The sequence below is a fragment of the Cololabis saira genome, chromosome 12 (assembly GCF_033807715.1).
Source record: "Cololabis saira isolate AMF1-May2022 chromosome 12, fColSai1.1, whole genome shotgun sequence".
NCBI lineage: Eukaryota > Metazoa > Chordata > Actinopteri > Beloniformes > Belonidae > Cololabis > Cololabis saira.
In genome coordinates, this window is record NC_084598.1 from 43,707,929 (window position 1) to 43,725,874 (window position 17,946).

The 17,946-nt window shown below is 41.2% G+C and overlaps 1 protein-coding gene across 4 annotated transcripts in view; it reads right to left on the reverse strand.

The window, feature by feature from the left end:
• Nucleotides 1-16,095, reverse strand: part of usp19 (ubiquitin specific peptidase 19) — a 52,098-nt gene extending 36,003 nt beyond the window's left edge. For all 4 annotated transcript variants that reach the window (XM_061736843.1, XM_061736842.1, XM_061736841.1 and 1 more), the window contains exons 1-7: nucleotides 15,967-16,095; nucleotides 11,680-11,808; nucleotides 9,535-9,671; nucleotides 8,157-8,642; nucleotides 3,563-3,929; nucleotides 2,296-2,452; nucleotides 2,144-2,215 (exon numbers count right to left, since the gene is read on the reverse strand). In XM_061736843.1, the coding sequence (XP_061592827.1) occupies nucleotides 2,144-2,215; nucleotides 2,296-2,452; nucleotides 3,563-3,929; nucleotides 8,157-8,642; nucleotides 9,535-9,671; nucleotides 11,680-11,808; nucleotides 15,967-15,976 (1,358 nt within the window). In that variant the 5' untranslated portion in view covers nucleotides 15,977-16,095. The remainder of the gene's footprint in view (nucleotides 1-2,143; nucleotides 2,216-2,295; nucleotides 2,453-3,562; nucleotides 3,930-8,156; nucleotides 8,643-9,534; nucleotides 9,672-11,679; nucleotides 11,809-15,966) is intronic.
• Between the last annotated feature and the right edge of the window lie 1,851 nt (nucleotides 16,096-17,946).

Here is a 17,946-nt window from a genome sequence, read left to right on the forward strand (position 1 = left end):
CACTAAATAGCCCAAAAAAGTTCAGGCTCCAAACAAAGACGACAATTAAAGCAAATAAAATATCAGTGAGTTTATTTTGCAAGTTTCTACTTTTCTCTGCCATAATGGAAACTTTTTTGTTAATAATTTCTCCTAAATATTTAGTAAAAACCAGGAAAAGCAGCCCAGATTTATATTTTTCAGCCCCAATTGGGCTGAAACTTGCCCAACCTGGCAACACAGATTTAGAACCTCCGCAGCAGATTCTCCTCAAAACGATGAACTTTTCAATGACTGGATACATTACCTCTAAAATCATTGGATTGACATTTAAGACAAATTAAGACATTTAAAAGGCCGTATTTTAGCAAAAAGTGAATTTAAGACTTTTTAATACCCTATTGATTCCAAGTAAATTTAAGACCAAAAAGAAAAGTCATCCAGTGCTGAGGTCGAGGTTGCCAGATCTGACAGGTTCCAGCCCAAACGCGATGTAAAACCCACCGAAATAATGAAAAACCGGTCGGAATCAGACATTCTCTACGTTAAAACCGTAAAATTAATTATATGCGTAATACATTTCATAATTCATAACACCACTAGATAGCCAAAAAAAGTTCAGGCTCCAAACAAAGACCACAATTAAATTGAGTAGATTAAAACAAATAAAACATCAGTGAGTTTATTGTGTACATTTCTACTTTTCTCTGCCGTAATGAAAACTTCTTTGTTAATAATTTCTCCTAAATATTTAGTAAAAACCAGGAAAAGCAGCCCAAATTTATATTTTTTAACCCAATTGGGCTTAAACTTGCCCAACCTGGCAACACAGATTTAGAACCTCCGCAGCAGATTCTCCTCAAAACGATGAAATAAAACTTTTTAACAATGACTTTCCTCTAAAATTAAGACCCTTGGATTGAGATTTAAGACAAATTAAGACGTTTGAAAGGCCTTATTTTAGCAATAATGGCCAGGCCGGTGACTCTATAAACAGTATCAGTAGCTTGTTGGGGGTCGGAGGGATTAGTCGGGTTATAATAACGCTCATCAACTCAGCAGACGATGGTTCAACGTTTGCAAATAATCAATATTGATTTGATTCAGTTCAGGAGCCGGCGCTCGATGGATCGATGTGATTTAGTTTAATATCCATTCATGTTGCAGCTAAACCGTCTCATCTTTGTAAGGTGAGAAAGTCCAGATGTCTGCTCGTCAACGCGGCCGTAACGTACTGAAGATAATACTTTATTAATCTCTATCAACCATCTGTTGTTAGGACTGTAATCCGTCCTCCTGGTCCTGCTGGAGTTTCAATCCGTCTGCAGATGAAAGTGGAGACGCTGGACTGGATCCATGACAGTACTTAACACTCTCGCCTCTCAACGCTTCTATCCTCACGGTTGCCCATGACAACATATGGAAGAGTATCAGGGCCATGCAGGAGAGAAAATATTTGAGTGGAAGATTTCTTTTTATTGTGCACTTCGAGAAAAAAGTCGAAATGTCGAGATTAATGTTGAAATACAATTTCGAGAAAAGTCAAAATTTTGCGAATAAAGTCAAAATGTCAAGAATAAAGTTGAAATACAATTTCGAGAAAAAGTCGAAATGTCGAGAAAAAAGTCGAAATTAATGTTGAAATACAATTTCAAGAATAAAGTCATAATTTCGAGAATAAAGTTGAAATACAATTTGGTGAATAAAGTATAAATGTCTCCTCTGGTCCATCAAATCCAGTTAGCAGAGCGACTGACAGCTCTGCAGCAGCAGCTGTAACTAACTAACTAACTAACTAACTAACTAACTTACATCCTTGGAGTGGAACGTTAAGGGGACGTTTCTGAAGTTATGCAACTGCATACGTGTGATATGTCTTTCAAATCAATATCGTAAAGCCAATTCTTGTATTCTGAACTTTCTCGACATTTCGACTTTCTCAACATTTCGACTTTTTTCTTGAAATTGTACTTCAACATTAATCTCAAAATTTTGACTTTTTTCTCGACATTTCGACTTTTTTCTCGTAGTGCATAATGAAAAAAAAAATCTTCCCTCTAAACTATTTTCATTTTTCTCCTGCCTGGCCCTAATACTCTTCCGTAACAGCTAGACCTAATCACCAGCAGAGATCCTGTAAGACCAGAACAGAAACCGGAGTTACCTGAGTTTGACCTGCCACTTGAAGACGGTGTTGGCTCCACAGTCCGAATGAAGCCGGAGAAAGTTCAGATCGCTGCAGAGAGATGAGAACCAGATCAGTCATCGTTAGTGAACGTTCAGACGCTTCGTTAGAGCATCGTCAGGTTTTATCACCTGGTCTGGAAGATGAGGGTGAAGTCCTGCTCCCTGAAGATGACCCGGGCCGTGTCTCTGCAGATTCCCTTGATGTAAACGTTCACCACCATCAGGTCCGTTCCCTTCTCGTACGAGTCGTTCTTCACCAGCTGCAGGTTCACCATCGGCTCCGGGGCTGCAGGATCGGAGGAGACGCCAAAAACAATTACTCACACGTCTGTGGTACTGAACTGCTTTCAGAGCCAAAGTTGACTGTAACTAACTGCTTTTTATCTTCTCGTAGTAAAAGACGAAGAGTTGGACCTGGAAGATCCCTATGGAAGGATCCTGCACCATAATTCAAATTAAAATCTATTAGCAGAAATGCTTTTTATTTTCAGAAGCTGCATTTTTTTGACTCAAATAAAATTAATAACGTATCCAAACTGCATTTAAATTTTCTCCTTTCAACTCAGTTTTAATAACACTAACCCAAATCTACGGTGGCCGAGACCCGCCAAATTAAAGAAACGCTGCAAATAAAAAGAAACGCCGCCGCAAATAAAATAAACGCTTTGCAAATAAAATAAACGCTGCAAATATAAATAAACCGCGCTGCAAATAAAATAAAAACAACCCAAATAAAAAAGCCACAATGTAAGTGAATTACCGGGGACTATTTTTGCTGATGCACCGGTGTTTTTTACGTGAGAGGAGAAGAAGACGACGAAGAGGACGTAAGTGAAAAGGAAGAAATAAGAAGAGCGAGGAATAAGAAGAACAACGAACGGGAAAATAAGTGAAAAGGTTAGTGTTCAACGTCGCTACGTGTAATTTTTAATGTGCAACACCGATGCATCGGCAAAAATAGTCCCCGGTAATTCACTTCCATTGTGGCTTTTTCATTTGCGTCGTTTTTTTCTTTTATTTGCAGCGGCGTTTGTTTTTATTTGCAGCGTTTCTTTTATTTGCAAACCGTTTATTTTATTTGAAGCAGCGTTTCTTTTTGTTTGCAGCGTTTATTTTATTTTCAGCTGCGTTTGTTTCTGTTTGCAGCGTTACTTTCATTTTCAGCAGTGGCGGGTCTCGGCCACCGTACAAATCAATATCGGAATCGAATCAAATCTAGATAATCGATCGTGAATCTTAAGAATCGGAATCTATTCTTGACATTTGAATGGATCCCCAGCCCTTGTTTACTTTATTCTGAAAATAAAAAAGCATGATTGCTAATCCCTTTTAGGTGCATAATTGTTTCCATAGATCCCAGACGTACGAACAGAAGTGGAAACCAACGGCGACCGACCTTCCTGGGGCTGGATTTCCAGCGGTGGCTCTTCCTTCGACTGGTCCCGCTTCTCCTCCCCGTCAGAACTGCTTTGTTTCTGGGTCGAACCCGTCGCCGGGCTGAGCTTGATGGGCGGGCTAGCGGGCCGGCCAGGAGCGGCGTCTGCCGGTCCCGTTAGACTGTCCCCGCCGGCCTCGGGGTCGGCCGGTTTCCTCTCCGGCTCAGAGTCTGTGTTGTCTTTAAGGGGTTGGGGAGACGTCGGGTCCACCTGGTTGTTGAGGCGGTGACCGGTGCCGGCCGGACTCGCCGGACTCACCGCAGGACCGTCGCCGCCGGGGGCCGTAGAGTCGGACCGGTCCGGGGACGGGCTTCTCCTCTCGGCCAACTAGAGCGGAGAAGGAAACGAGTTTAGATCAGTGATAGACGCATTCCAGAACCAGTCAATGTTGGATCTGAACAGCCGCCAATCAACTTCACTCTCACTTGACTAAAGATGATCTAGATCAGTGGTTCCCAACCTTTTCCAAATCAGGGCCCACTTTAATGTCTCAAAAATGTTTGCGGCCCACCTCCGAACTTTTGAATTCCCCCTGTTGCTAGCCAGCTATCCATCTTTATACTCCAGTTTCAGGTATCAGCATCAAACGTAAATAAGTCAAGTGCAATGTAGTTCCGCTGCAAAGTGGTCCGACCGATAACAACAAAAGTTCCTATCGCTAATTTGCTTGTTACATGTCTAATACTTCAAGGAAAACAAAACAAAATAATGAAAATAATATTTAAACATTTTTAATATCATTTTAAACATAACTGAGTTTTAACATTTAAAACATTATTCTGTATATTTTTATATAATTATATTCCCCCCCCCCCAAAAAAAAATATACTTTTTTGGAAATGATTTGGTGGCCCACTTGCAATACCTTCGCGGCCCACAGGTTGGGAATCACTGATCTAGATGAAAAATTCCAGCCCATTTCCATCTTCTCCTCTGAACTGCTTTAATAAAAATCTCATCCTCCTTTACCCCCTTTTCCACCAAACTGGATCCAGTGCTGGTTTTGGTTCACAACTAGTTCAACTAGGAACCAGCTGAGAACCGGTTTGTTTCTCCACAGCTCGGTGCTAAGGGGAGCCACGTCATTATGTCCCTGCGTTTGCGTGAAAGTTGCAGCAACAACCAGGTATCTGCTCTAACAGGACTTGGTCCACGTAGCTCCTCCGTGGACACATCTCTAAAAGACAGGTTGTCTCCTCCTCCTCCCATGATGCTTTGCTGCATCCAGATTCATTCTTATTTGAAAATGTCTCCGTCTCCCAGTCTTGCTTGCGTTGGTCTGAATAACTCCTCCCCCTCCGCTTACGTTACTCCCCCCCTTTAATCATCATCTTTGAGGCCACACTCATCCAAGTTCATTCCCATAAATCCCAGCCATCGCGTCACTTCTGGCGTTCCCCAAGGCTCAATCCTGGGCCCTCTTCCATCATCGTTACATTATTTTCCACCGTTATGACGGATAACACCTGGCTCTATAGCTCCAGTAAACCCAGCTCCACCTTCCTCCTTCACCACCTGTCTTAACGAAATCCATCCCTAGCTTTCATCCAACTGCCTCAAAGTAAACAGTAACAAGACCCAACTAATTTTAATTAAAAACATTATCCAACATAGTTGTACCATCTTTTTGACATCTCGTGTTTCCGCTCAGGTGAAGAGTCTGGGTGTCATCCTGCAGAGCTGTGACCTTGAATTCCACGAAAGGTGCCTTACAAATCAAATGTATTACTACTACATTTGTCTGAATGTCTCCTTTTCATCATACAATCTCCCGTCTAAATAACCAGCTAAACTATTATTAACCGGTACAGAATCACCAAGTCTTTCTGCTTCTGAAATAAAATTACAAATGTCTTCCAAGTTCTGACTTGGAAAGAAACAGAAAGAGCCCACACAGTCCAGATGGTACAAATGGTTGTAATCCAACATCGCTGCCAACGGAGATCGACACTCCTGCAGCCAAAACGTAGAGGAGGGTTGGATTCACCCAGTTTAAGGAGCTGCTACTGGACGGCCAATAACTGAACCACTAAATAAAAGCTGCAGATAAAGATGCAGTTTGGGATGGAGGAAAATAAAAGCCTGCATGCATGCATATATATATATATATATATATATATATATATATATATATATATATATATATATATATATATATATATATATATATATATATATATATATATTTATATATATATATCTGGAGATATGGAGAAATGATGTCAGAAGTTGATTCTGGGCTAGAATGAACAATGAAGAGGAAGATTCTAGGAGGCCGTGGGACCTTTTAACTTCACTAAAATGATAGAATAAAATAATCTTTTGGTAATCGTTTTAATTTAGATCTCATGAATTATAATCCGGGTTCAGGTCCTGATGAGCAGTTAGAGGCCGGAACTGTTTACTGAAGAGCTGGAGGTAATGAGACAGAGGGGTTTCCCTTCCCGCCAAACAAAAACAGCCACATTTCACCGAAGTTTGGAAGAAACATGGAGGAGAAAACAGATCCACTCAGACGGAGAAGAAAATAGAGGATTCTCAGACAGGAAACATCTGCTTCAAAATAAAGTAAACCTTTTGAAGCCATCTGCTCGCGCTTCAGTACAAAGAATTATTCTGGTTCCTCCGGATCAGACTCTGATCTCCAGACGGCGGAAACGAAGCAGCAGCTGCTTGAACGGCGAGGCCTCGTATGAACCAGTACTGTGTAACCGCTACGACTACCGGACCCGGCACCACAAACGTTTAGATCAGGGGTCGGCAACCCAAAATGTTGAAAGAGCATTGGACCAAAAAAAAACTAAAAAGAAATGTGTCTGGAGCCGCAAAAAATGTAAGGCCTTGTATCAGCCTTAGAATGAAGGCAACACATGCTGTATGTATCTATATTATTTATATTAGCCTACTATCAAAATGACTAAGTTGGCTACAAATACATGAGTTCACATACCTGCATAAAAGCGCAGTCTGATCAATATCGATCACATCACACGACTCAACACAATAATTGAGTAATGGCGCTGAATAAAGTCGTAAAATTTACGAGAATAAAGTCGTAATGTTGCGAGAATAAAGTTGCAATGTTGCGAGAATAAAGTCGTAATATTATGAGAATAAAGTCGTAATGTTGCGAGAATAAAGTCGTAATATTGCGAGAATAAAGTCGCAATGTTGCGAGAATAAAGTCGGAATGTTGCGAGAATAAAGTCGTAATGTTGCGAGAATAAAGTCGTAATATTACGAGAATAAAGTCGTAAAATTTACGAGAATAAAGTCGTAATGTTGCGAGAATAAAGTCGTAATGTTGCGAGAATAAAGTCGGAATGTTGCGAGAATAAAGTCGGAATGTTGCGAGAATAAAGTCGGAATGTTGCGAGAATAAAGTCGTAATATTACGAGAATAAAGTCGTAAAAATTTACGAGAATAAAGTCGTAATGTTGCGAGAATAAAGTCGTAATGTTACGAGAATAAAGTCGTAAAATTTACGAGAATAAAGTCGTAATGTTGCGAGAATAAAGTCGTAATGTTACGAGAATAAAGTCGTAATGTTACGAGAATAAAGTCGTAATGTTACGAGAATAAAGTCGTAATGTTGCGAGAATAAAGTCGTAATGTTGCGAGAATAAAGTCGTAATGTTGCGAGAATAAAGTCGTAATGTTGCGAGAATAAAGTCGTAATGTTGCGAGAATAAAGTCGTAATGTTGCGAGAATAAAGTCGTAATGTTGCGAGAATAAAGTCGCAATGTTGCGAGAATAAAGTCGCAATGTTGCGAGAATAAAGTCGCAATGTTGCGAGAATAAAGTCGCAATGTTGCGAGAATAAAGTCGCAATGTTGCGAGAATAAAGTCGCAATGTTGCGAGAATAAAGTCGCAATGTTGCGAGAATAAAGTCGCAATGTTGCGAGAATAAAGTCGCAATGTTGCGAGAATAAAGTCGCAATGTTGCGAGAATAAAGTCGCAATGTTGCGAGAATAAAGTCGCAATGTTGCGAGAATAAAGTCGCAATGTTGCGAGAATAAAGTCGCAATGTTGCGAGAATAAAGTCGTAATGTTGCGAGAATAAAGTCGTAATGTTGCGACAATAAAGTCGTAATGTTGCGACAATAAAGTCGTAATGTTGCGACAATAAAGTCGTAATGTTGCGAGAATAAAGTTGTAATATTACGAGAATAAAGTCGTAATGTTGCGACAATAAAGTCGTAATGTTGCGAGAATAAAGTCGTAATATTATGAGAATAATATTATTCTCGTAATATTACGACTATATTCTTCTAATATTACGACTTTATTCTCGTAAAATTACAACTTTATTCTCGTAATATTATGACTTTATTCTCGTAATTTCCCAAAAAAAATGTTTGTCTTAGTTTGGCCCTAATACTCCGTCGTACCTACAGAAACCATATTAAAACAAAAAATATATTTCCCTCCCCCATCTATTTCCATTTTCAAACAACACAAAAAGCTCCAGGAGCCACTGGGGCGGCGCTAAAGAGCCGCGGGTTGCCGACCCCCGGTTTAGATCCTGCACATCGACCAGGAGGTCTCACCTGAGCTCTGCTGGCAGCCGGCGTTGCCATGCCGATGTCGGCGCCGCTGCCTCTGCTGCGTCCGTCCCTGCGTGGCGTCTGCGGGCTCCGCCCGGCAGGCGACGGAGCGTCGGGGGCGTTTCCGTTGACGGAGGACGGCTGGCGTTCGGCCTCCTTCCCCGCCGACGGCGGCGGCTGCACGACGGCGCGCTTAGCGCTGGGTTCCTGAGGCTGCTCCGCCGCCGCGGCGGGTTTGCTGGTGGCGCTGGAGACGTCTCCGGCTCCGGGCTTCACCTCCGCCGACTCCAGCGAGGCCTTGTCGCCCGCTTTCTTTTTCAGGCCGCGCTTGACGCCCCGCTCGGCCCGGCCGCCGCGCCGCGACTCCCCGTGCGTCGGCGGGGACGGGGGCGGGGCCTGCGGCGAGGACAGTCTGTGTTTGTCAGACGACAGCGGAGCTGGTTTTGTGTCCTTTTTGGTCTCTTTGGGAGCCGTTTCCTTCTTGTTTGACTGGAGGAGTTGGAAAGATGAAGAGGAAAAATTAACCGCTGAAATCAGGACGTGAGAATCAACTAAAGTTGCTTTCGTCGAGACGCAACGAAATTGCTGGTCATGTGACGATAACGATTCAATTATAATCCAATATCGTAGAGGAATAAAACCAGACTAAAATGTAGATTACAAAATAAAAACTCTGCTAAAATTTGTCGTGTTATGTTTATAGTCTGTCTCTCCCTGATTGCATAGAGTTCTTGGCAGTGTTTGTTTTTTGTTTTTCCTTTTTTTTTATTTCTTAATATGTTTACTTAAAATGAAAAAACTGGATGGCGGATAAGAATATTACTGTTTTTACTTTGTACTATGTACTGCCATACCTAAATAAAGAATAAAAAAATAAATTAAATAAAATGTGTTCATTTTCGTTGACCAAAACGAGACGAAATGTTCTACCGAAGATCCTTAATCTTCATGTTTTCAATAGTTTCCTCTGGTTTAGTCTTTAAACCAGTTTAGTCTTTAGATCTTTGGATCCACTTTCCTACATAGACGTGGAAAAGAAAACCAACGTGTCGTGGAAAAAGAAAAAGACGGGGAGAAATGTGGAAAAATAAATATGTTGTAAACTCAAATGAGAGTCTTCTGTATCTGGAATTAATGTTTTCTTGAGTCTATGAGGTAACAATAATATAATAATAAGATAACCTTGTTTGAATTGTAAAATGGGTTTGGCTGAATACAATCTTTGACTAAAACTAGACAAAAATGCTCAGACTTTTAGTCGACTGAAACTTGACACGACTAAAAGGAGAATGCACGTGGCTAAAACTAATAAAAACTAAAATGATAGCTGAACCCAAAGACTAGTCTAGAACTAAAACAGGCTGACAGAAACAACACTCACCTTGAGAGACGGCCAGATGTGGAAGGGAATCTTCTTTTGCATAATGAGATGCAGGAATCCTCCTTTCTCCTTGTACTGGACTCTGCTGCACGACGCCTCGATTTCCTGCTGCAGCTGGCAGCTCCACTGACGCCCGTCTGGAAAACCACACAGTTACAGGACTTAAAAACACGGCTGAAGTCCGGCTGGACGAGCTGGGACAATAGTTAATATCAGGACCGAAGAAAAAAACAAGAACAAGAACGTGTCCCAGGGTTCATTTTATCCTAGTTTGAGTTTAAGTGTCGTGGTGTTTGAACTTGACCATGATGCGGCACCGGTTAATCTGACAGGGCTCAGGCCCGGTACAATTTAATTCCTACTACACAGTTTATCAGTGCCGTGAACCCAGTCTTGATCACCATGTTGGAACCCCATTATTAGGGGAGTCGTGGCCTAGCGGTTACAGGGCCGGGGCCTGGAGGACCCAGGTTCAAGCCCCTGGATTGCATCTTTGCCCCATCAGGCGCACTGCATTATAAGGTGCAATATCAATGAACGGGTCTCTTTTCATACAAAAGCTGCATGAGAAAACAATAAGTCGAACTTTATTCAACTCATTCATAATACCACAATAACAATATCGTTCAGTTGTAACTTTATAAAAAAAAAAAAAAAAAAAAAAAAAAAAAAATTTAAAAAGGAGCTTGAGGTTCCTTTTAAGAAATGAGACTCTCTAGCGCCACCCTTCACCACGACGGCCGTTGGGGGTACTGCAGCCAACAGTGAAGTCGGCACGGGAGAACGGGGAGAACCTTTATGCAGCGTCATGTGACGTCACATCCACAGGACAGCGCGGGAAAAACGGGACCGAATTGCAGCACATTTTGCAGCACACAGCCTGTTCAAGGCAAAGGAGAGATACACTAGAGGGCTCATTGTTTTGGGTTTGGAACGCTTCATCTGACATTATTACTAGAAAACTTAAAATGTATACGGATTTTTTTCATAAATCCTGCCACAATCCGGCCTCAAGCTCCTTTAAATCATTCATCTTCCACTAATCCACCAATAAAAAGTGGAGGTGGTGAGTGTCGTACTACGTCCTGTTTTCTGATTGGTTCATCGTTGACACCTGAAGTTAGTGTGAGGTTGATGATTATAACTGGATAAACTGGGTTTCCTCTAAAAACCTGACGTTGATGTCTAATTACAGTAAGGCAACGTTGACCAGATGTTGGATGATTGTTGCTTGCAGCTACATAAATAGTTATCTAACGTTGCGACCCGTATCCAACCAAGGACCGACTTTAATGTGTCTGAAATATTTTAAAAGATTTTTGAGCACAGTGTACCACATAAAACTGGTTTGAGGTCAGTAAATACAGAATTCATACATAAAGTGGACAATTTTTACATAAAATTAAGGATTTTAAGTGCTTTACAGTGCAGAAAATACAGTATTATTATTGTACATAATACACACACACACACACACACACACACACACACACACACACACACACACACACACACACACACACACACACACAAGTGATTTTCCCATTTTAAATTCTGCTCGTATTCTCCTTTTCAGGCAATGCTCCCCGTCTTTATCTGGTGGGCTGAAACCTGCTCAACCTGGCAACCCTGACTGAGGCGTATTCAGATTCAGAAAACTTTATTTATAACAACTGTAAACACATTTATTTCTCCTCAAAACGATTAAATAAACTCTTCCTTTTCAAAGTGTAAGAAAACGTTTTAATGATGACGCTGGACATGTTAAGACTGTGGTAACACGGCTCTCAACAAATAATCCCAGCGTGGATGTGCTGCTCCTCTTCTGGACTAAAGTTTCAGCTGATCCAGGTTCAGACCGGTCCGTCGGGCCACAGACTAAATCACGAAAAGTTGAAGCAGTTGAGTTCCTGCTCTCGCCTCAAGTGAAAACCCGATTAATCACTCACAACTGGAAAAAAAAAAAAAAAAAAAAAAAAAAAATCGCATTTACAGTGATATAATGTGTGATGAATCGTTCAGCTCTACTCTGAAGTCCACCCGTGTTTATTTCTAAAGTTATTCCGGCCTTCATTCGTTGCTCCGAGGTGGTGTAACTAGGAGGTGGTGTAGCTACCAGGTGGTGTAACCGTGTTAAGCTCCTACCAGGGAAGGAAACATGGCAGTGCGTGTCGGTGAAGGTGGTGTCGATGTCCTCCGTCCTCTGGACTCCTTCCCCGCAGCGCAGCCGCACCGTCACCTCGTTATCGTTCTGCTTCCAGTCCACAAAGACGTCTGGAAACAAACAAAATACTATTAATCACCAGTATTACTTTAGTTAACAAATACTGCAGTTTGTCAACAATACCGTCGACTACCTCCTGCAAAAAACAACAATCATGAGCCCGTTTTTAAACAGAGAGGAGGAAATATCCTCAGGTCCTGCACAGTAAACCAAAGGTTATTGATAAATGCTCAGATCAGAGTCGTCGCGTGGTCTTGTTTACTCGCTGAGCCAAAGTGAAGAGTCTAACACAGAACTAGAGTATAAAGTTTCAGATTTAGTCTCCATCTATAAAAACTAGGTTTATACAAACAAACCAAAGGCTAGTTTTAAAATAAAGCAGACGTGAACAGAATGAATCATGTGGTCGACACACCAACACAAAAGGAAGTGGCTCCTGTCAATTATGAATTGATTTCCATCATCCCATAACAGATTATTCATAAACATTTCAATTGAAATGTAAATAAGATCCCAGAAATTAAAGATAAATAAAAAAAAAAAAAACGCATCATCATTGAACTTCATCTGGCTGGTGGAATTGAATAATAAACACACATATACATATTACAGACCAACAGTTTGGACAGACTTCCTCATTTTTTTGAATGAGAAGGTGTGTCCAAACTTTTGGTCTATACTGTGTGTGTGTGTGTGTGTTATCTATATCTATCTATCTATATACACACACACACACACACACACACACACACACACACACACACACACACACACACACACACACACACACACACACACACATAACATATATTAGGGTTGAACGATTAATTGCATTTGCGATTATATCGCGATGTGATAAAACGAGATTTTCTAACCGCAAAGGCTGCGATTTGACCAGTCACGTGATCTGGTCACGTTGCCGGCAGGGAAAAAAAATCTCATCAGGAGGTTAAACAGCGGGGCTGCGAGTTGTTCATTGCTGGTTCGTTTTGTTAACTCTGAGCTTTGTTGGTTTGTTTGTTAGTTTGCTGGTGGTTTTTTTTCTCTCTCTGATTTTTGAGTTATTTGTGAAGAAGTTCTGAGTTCCCTGTGAGGAAGGTTTTTTGTTCCCTGTGGGAGTTTTTCTGTGTTTTTCTATTAAAATACGCCTCGTTTTGTCTAAAGTTTAACCTGGTTTGGTGTCGTGTGATTGGGTTCAGAGAGAACGACCCATGTGTAGACGTGTTAAAGAGGTAAAGCCACAGATTTGTTTTCTTTATTATTGTAATCTGTGCTTTAAATAAATCTGACATTGTTTATTATAAAACAGACTGATTTATTGCTTGTGTAGTTGAAAAATACACGAGAACAGGACCTTGAAAAAATAATCGCATATTAAATCACAATCGCAATATTGAGGAAAAAAAAAATCGCAATTAGATTATTTTCACAAATCGTTCAGCCCTAACATATATACACACATACATACCATATATAGACACACACACACGATTCAAATTAATGTAATAATTATGAAAACGATCAAGATAAGCACTGTTTTCCTCCCTGTTCATCTCTCCCACAAATATATACAGACTGTAAATCCAGTAGCTCCCGTCCTAACGAAGGAGTCGACTCCGCCGGCCGACGTAAACGTGGAGCAAACCTGAAGCAGCTCCTTGGCATTTCAGAAATGTCAACAACTTTGAAATATTACAAACTGGATAATGAACGCAGCGCTGAGGCGGCTTCTACCGTTCGCTGTTTGGGAACTGGTCGGACAGAAAGACAGAGCTGCTGCTTTTATCTTCTTCAAACAAACAAACAAACATGCTATGTGATCCCAGACCATCTTAAGTACTTAAGTATGGATATTACGAGCTCATGATTATCAGCAGGTCTAGTGCACTCACACTAAAACATATGTATGTGGAGGAGGATGTGGTTCTTCCTCAGGATCATTTATCAGGACGAAGGTGTAACCTATAAATCCACAGATGTGAAAGGAAAAATAAATGAAATAAAAACTATTAGAGCAGCAGCGATGACTGTAGGAGGGAGGACAGCTGTGTCTGGGCACCGCGTGGTACAACCAGACCCCTTTTACACCAAACCATTTTTTTTAAACTTTCAACCGTGCATGAGACTCTGCTCCTGTTTTAGTGTTTTTATGGTTTGTTCTTAGTTATTTTTAATAAAACGACGTAACTGACGTTAGCAGAGACGTAACTGACGTTAGCAGAGACGTAACTGACGTTAGCAGAGACGTAACTGACGTTAGCAGAGACGTAACTGACGTTAGCAGAGACGTAACTGACGCTAGCAGAGACGTAACTGACGCTAGCAGAGACGTAACTGACGCTAGCAGAGACGTAACTGACGCTAGCAGAGACGTAACTGACGCTAGCAGAGACGTAACTGACGCTAGCAGAGACGTAACTGACGTTAGCAGAGACGTAACTGACGTTAGCAGAGACGTAACTGACGTTAGCAGAGACGTAACTGACGTTAGCAGAGACGTAACTGACGTTTGCAGAGACGTAACTGACGTTAGCAGAGACGTAACTGACGTTAGCAGAGACGTAACTGACGTTTGCAGAGACGTAACTGACGTTAGAAGAGACGTAACTGACGTTAGCAGAGACGTAACCGACGTTAGCAGAGACGTAACCGACGTTAGCAGAGACGTAACCGACGTTAGCAGAGACGTAACCGACGTTAGCAGAGACGTAACCGACGTTAGCAGAGACGTAACCGACGTTAGCAGAGACGTAACCGACGTTAGCAGAGACGTAACCGACGTTAGCAGAGACGTAACCGACGTTAGCAGAGACGTAACCGACGTTAGCAGAGACGTAACCGACGTTAGCAGAGACGTAACCGACGTTAGCAGAGACGTAACCGACGTTAGCAGAGACGTAACCGACGTTAGCAGAGACGTAACCGACGTTAGCAGAGACGTAACCGACGTTAGCAGAGACGTAACCGACGTTAGCAGAGACGTAACCGACGTTGCCCTGAATATTATGGTTCTGCGTTAAATCGGCGGCGTAGCTTACGTAGCTACGGTGTGCGTCGCCGCGTAGCCTACGCCGCAGGCTCTGCGTTGGTGTGACGCGGAACCATAAATCAGCCTTGACTGCCAGTTACTTCCAAGATGAACGAGTCTTGTTCAGCCGAAAATGGCAAAAAAAAACACTTTCGGTGTAAGTGTCATCGAGATAAGTGGGGAAAAAAACCGAACAATTAATAACGGCGTTGTAAAATAAGGAATTAGACTGGCCGCTCCGTCCCGTAACGTTGCGCACTACATAAATCGTTGGTCAACCAAAAACTAACCCCATAAGAATTTTACCTAACATTCACTAGGAGGTGGAACCAAAACAACATAATGCTGGGAAATTTAATTTTTTTTTTTTTTTTATGTTCAATAAATATTTTCTACCTTGTAATTTTGTAAAAGATTTTTTTCTTTGAAATGCATGCCTAAATCAAATGTATTTGATTTATGCAATGGTGAAAAAATTGTCAAAATAAATGAAAAACTGCTGAAGAACCATGTTCGGTATTATTCGGTATTCGGCCAAGTGTTTATTATTATTTTCGGTTTCGGTTTCGGCCACAAATTTTCATTTCGGTGCATCACTAGGTAAAATACAAGAAAATATTGACGGTGGCCAAACAAATTGTAAACACAGGTCGCACAAATGACGCTGGTGACGTTTCTGTCTCATAATGTGACGTTCTGAAGCCTAAATCTCCACTTTGGCCGGAGTTTTCAGAAATTATGGTTTTTGGAGAATTTGAGCTTCGTTTTCGTGTAAACGAACGGCTAAAACGCATGAAAACGCCACCGTTTTTGCTCCGTGTAAACGGGGCCTAAGACTTATTTAGTTTAAAAAGACCAATACTGGCAAAAATGGTCCCAGTTTAGACACACGTTCTGATGCTGCAGCAACTTTAAAGTAAAAGTATAAAGACAACGTCCTGTCCTGATAATTTGTCCCTGCAACGCCGACCCAGACACTCAAGTTCACCGTCCAGACTGCTGCACTTCACGCTCCAGTGGGCCGGTCCTGAGCCCCGCCGGACCCACCGGCGTCTAAATTTATCCGCAGCACATCCAAATCAAGTGCATGAAGACAAACGGTGGGTTTATTTTTAGAAGAACATGCTACCAAGCCATGCTGATGATGGAAAGCTCCAGAAACGTCGGAGGGAGCACCTACCATTTCTCATAGCGACCTAAAACACCGAGCTGCGGTTAAAGAGGAATCAGAAAAGTCATTATAATAATTATAATTCCCTGTGGCGCGGCTCCCGAGTCTCCGACGACGACTGCAGCTTCAACTTTCCCACACTGACCACTCGACTCCCCCTGTGACTCCAGCCCCAGAAAGGTCAGGAGCAAAACCCAATCCCCCTCAGCTGGCCACGCTCGTATCCCCCGTAGGATTCACCGCGGCTGACAGCTTAATCATTGATAATGATATTCCTGATCATTGATAACGATATTCCTGATCAGGACACCGATAAGACGCTTCAAGTTCAAGCAACACACGCCATCCGGGTTATTATACCGGATCAATAATCGTACTATACTTAAAGGTCCAGCTCCCTCTTTATTACAAGGCGTCTACAGGTTTGACCAAGTTAAATTTAAGACTTTTTAATACTATTTTGAAACCAAATTTAAGACCCAAAATACACTTTAAACCCAAATCTTAAATCTGAAATTAAGATTCAAAAATTAAGACCCTTGGATTGAGATTTAAGACAAATTAAGACATTTAAAGACATTTAAACGCATCCTGTCCTCTTAAGGACTGTTGGAAATGATCCAAATTAACGAAAGTGGTCTTGTGTTGACATTGATCTTGTGCCAGGAACCATTTAATCCCTAATCTGGTTTTTTCTACTGCTGGTTGACGGCGAGCACCTAATCTAAGACTTTTTTTTTTTACCACATCAGGGGAATTTATAATAAGCAATAAATGTATTTCTACCTCAACCAATACAATAAAATTTAATTTGCTAATTCTTTTCATCGAGCAAGACATTTTTAGGTTTTTTTAAATCACCTGACATGTTTCGGCAATTCTTTTTGCCTTTATCAGATATCACCTAAAAATTTCTTGTCCAAAAAAAAGAATTAGCAAATTAAATTGTAAATCCATGGACAAAATCAACTTTATTAAATCAATAGAAGCCAAGTTGCTGCACACGACTCAAGACTTCCCCCTGGTGGCAAAGACGTGCTACAACACGTAGCTGCAGCGCAGCCGCAGCAGAACCGTGATGAAGGCCATGAAGTTTGTCCAGAAGACTGAGTTCAGACAGGTGTAGTTCACTCAGGTAAAACCAGTACTGGAGTTGAGGGGGGATGAGGGGGGATGGCATCCCCCCTGAAATAAAAACGGTCCAAATCATCCCCCCCTGAAATAAAAACGGTCCAAATCATCCCCCCCTGAAATAAAAACGGTCCAAATCATCCCCCCCTGAAATAAAAACGGTCCAAATCATCCCCCCCTGAAATAAAAACGGTCCAAATCATCCCCCCCTGAAATAAAAACGGTCCAAATCATCCCCCCTGTAAAACTGTCATCCCTCCTTTCCATTCCTTATGTCATTTCATCAATGAATGTGGTTTTACTGCTATTTCAACATTTAGAGTCATCACCAGAAAAATAACACCAGAAAAATAACTTATTTGACAATTTTCACCTGTTTCAAGTAAATTTTCACTTGAAATAAGTAGAAAAATCTGCCAGTGGGACAAGATTTATCTTCTTATTACAAGCAAAAAAATCTTGTTCCACTGGCAGATTTTTCTACTTATTTCAAGTGAAAATCTACTTGAAACAGGTGAAAATTGTTGTTTTTTCCAGTGATGAGTCTTGTTTTAAGTGTAATGAGATTTTTTTTACTAAAATGAGACATTTTAACTAGAAATAAGACAAATATTCTTGTTAAGATTGTGAGTTTTTGCAGTGATCCATGTTACTTATCCTGTGAAGGACAGAGTCATATTGATAAGTTCAGAAGTGTTTTTTATTGTTGTGTTTTGATGTATTTGATGTAAGCCCAGTGGATATTTAAAGCTTACAGAAGGCTGCATTTAACTGCTGCTATGTCATTCCTGCAGTATTTCTGCAGGTGTTTTGGTCACTGCTATTATTTGTAATATATTATATTATTTGTAATCAGCA